Raw genomic sequence first — 2,500 nt, forward strand, 5'->3', positions numbered from 1 at the left:
GTGTGTGTGTGTGTGTGTGTGTGTGTGTGTGTGTGTGTGTGTGTTGACCTGTTCTCCTGTGTCCGACTCGTAATCTTCATCGTCTGCACTCAGAGACATCGCCATGGCTCCTCGATTTCATCGCCAGTCCTACAAACACACACTCATGGCGGAAACTCCCGCTATCCTGACTACTGAACACACACACAGTGTGTGTGTGTGTGTGTGTGTGTGTGTGTGTGATATTCGTCTCCACTTCTTGTTTATTTCCTCAGGATTTGTTTTGCGCTCCCTCGCCGTGGCTCTGCGCTCTCAGCCTAACTAGCCTAGCTCACTGTTTGTTAGCACACACTAGCATGACGCCTGCTCTCATTTGCATATTCCTAATATAGCATGCAGGAGGAAAGTCAATCCAGCCAATCAGAGTCCAGATAGAGGACAGTTACGGCTGACGTGTAATTATGTCACGGTAAGGGGAGGGACTTAATTGATGGCCAAACAAACGGACGCTTGACACAAAGAGACAGTTAGCAGGAGGCTAACGGGCCAAGCAGTGCGACGGGGAATTCCAGATCATAAATACATCACTGTTTAAGATGTGCACACTGTATTCTGTTATAAATACATCTCCATCTTTCCCACTCTGTCGGAATTCTCGTTCTTTATCTGCTGAATCAATTCTCAATGAATCGATTCTGAGCACGCGGTCGAGCTGATCGATCCGACTCCGGAATCGTTGGAGTCGATTCTGACTCGGAAGTGTGGAGATCATGGAAACGGGTATAAAACACAGGACTGCAGGAAACCGACAAGAATCCTTATTCAGAATCGACTCAGACTCACACACACACACACACACACACACACACACGTGTCCTTATCTCATGTACAAACTCTAATGATTATATTTGAGTGTGTGTCTAATTGTGCATTTACATTTTAATATTATTCATTACAATTTACTTTACTATCAAGTAGTTATCATTAATGAATACTAAATGATATTACTGAGTTCTAATTTGTGTATTTTGTATATTGAATACATTCAATTTAATTCATGTTTATTTGTATGACAATGAACATGGTCTCAGAGCAGCTTTACACAGATAATGTGGAGATAAAAATGATAGTTGCCTCATGATGCTCTCAAATGTTCTTTATAGGTGTAAGTTTGTGGATCAGACAGTCAGTATCAATAAAACACACACACACACACACACACACACACACACACACACACACACTTGTCAGACTTGAGAAGGTCAGGACCCAGGATTTGAATGACAATAGTAGAACATGTCGGGGTTCCAGTCCCATCTGCTGCTAACACTGACGTTATCTTCAACTGAACAGCAGCTTCATCACAGTAATGACATGACCATGATTTCATTTTATTCATATACGCAAGATTTATACAAGATTTATGCTTATATTCTTTAGCTTTTTATTTGATCTGTTATTCAGAATTCTGCTGCATTACCTTGTTGGTGTGTGTGAGAAGAGTTTGTTGTGGTTTATTAATTCAGTGATTTATTATGAGGACTTGTAATGTAATGGACCTACATTGGGTACAATTTGTTTGTTTTTATTAATAAAACACACTTTGGGGCAATTTTATGATTTATTTCCATCTGAAAAATAGCCTGAAACACACAGAGCGACCGCTGCAATATTCACACAGGCACTGAAGACATTAACAAGGAAGGAGAAACATTGCCCTTTACACACACACACACACACACACACACACACCTCTATAACTATACAATACATACACACACACACACACACACACACACCTCTATAACTATACAATACATACACACACACACACACACCTCTATAACTATACAATACATACACACACACACACACACACACACACACACACACACCTCTATAACTATACAATACATACACACACACACACACCTCTATAACTATACAATACATACACATACACACACCTCTATAACTATACAATACATACACACACACACACACACCTCTATAACTATACAATACATACACACACACACACACCTCTATAACTATACAATACATACACACACACACACACACACACACACACACACACCTCTATAACTATACAATACATACACACACACACACACACACACACACACACACACACCTCTATAACTATACAATACAAACACACACACACACACACACCTCTATAACTATACAATACATACACACACACACACACACACCTCTATAACTATACAATACAAACACACACACACACACACACCTCTATAACTATACAATACATACACACACACACACACACCTCTATAACTATACAATACATACACACACACACACACACACACACACACACACCTCTATAACTATACAATACATACACACACACACACACACACCTCTATAACTATACAATACATACACACACACACACACACACACACACACACACACACACACCTCTATAACTATACAATACATACACACACACACACCTCTATAACTATAC

The 2,500-nt window shown here is 39.8% G+C and overlaps 2 protein-coding genes across 6 annotated transcripts in view; one reads left to right on the forward strand and one right to left on the reverse strand.

The window, feature by feature from the left end:
• Nucleotides 1-333, reverse strand: part of kdm2ba (lysine (K)-specific demethylase 2Ba) — a 13,783-nt gene extending 13,450 nt beyond the window's left edge. For both annotated transcript variants that reach the window (XM_083553456.1, XM_083553455.1), the window contains exon 1: nucleotides 49-333. In XM_083553456.1, coding sequence (XP_083409582.1) covers nucleotides 49-105 — 57 coding nt within the window. In that variant the 5' untranslated portion in view covers nucleotides 106-333. The remainder of the gene's footprint in view (nucleotides 1-48) is intronic.
• LOC310732793 (uncharacterized protein) overlaps nucleotides 1-2,500 on the forward strand; it is a 339,677-nt gene that overhangs the window by 47,087 nt on the left and 290,090 nt on the right. The window lies entirely within an intron of this gene.

The sequence above is a fragment of the Silurus aristotelis genome, assembly GCF_946808225.1.
Source record: "Silurus aristotelis genome assembly, chromosome: 11".
NCBI lineage: Eukaryota > Metazoa > Chordata > Actinopteri > Siluriformes > Siluridae > Silurus > Silurus aristotelis.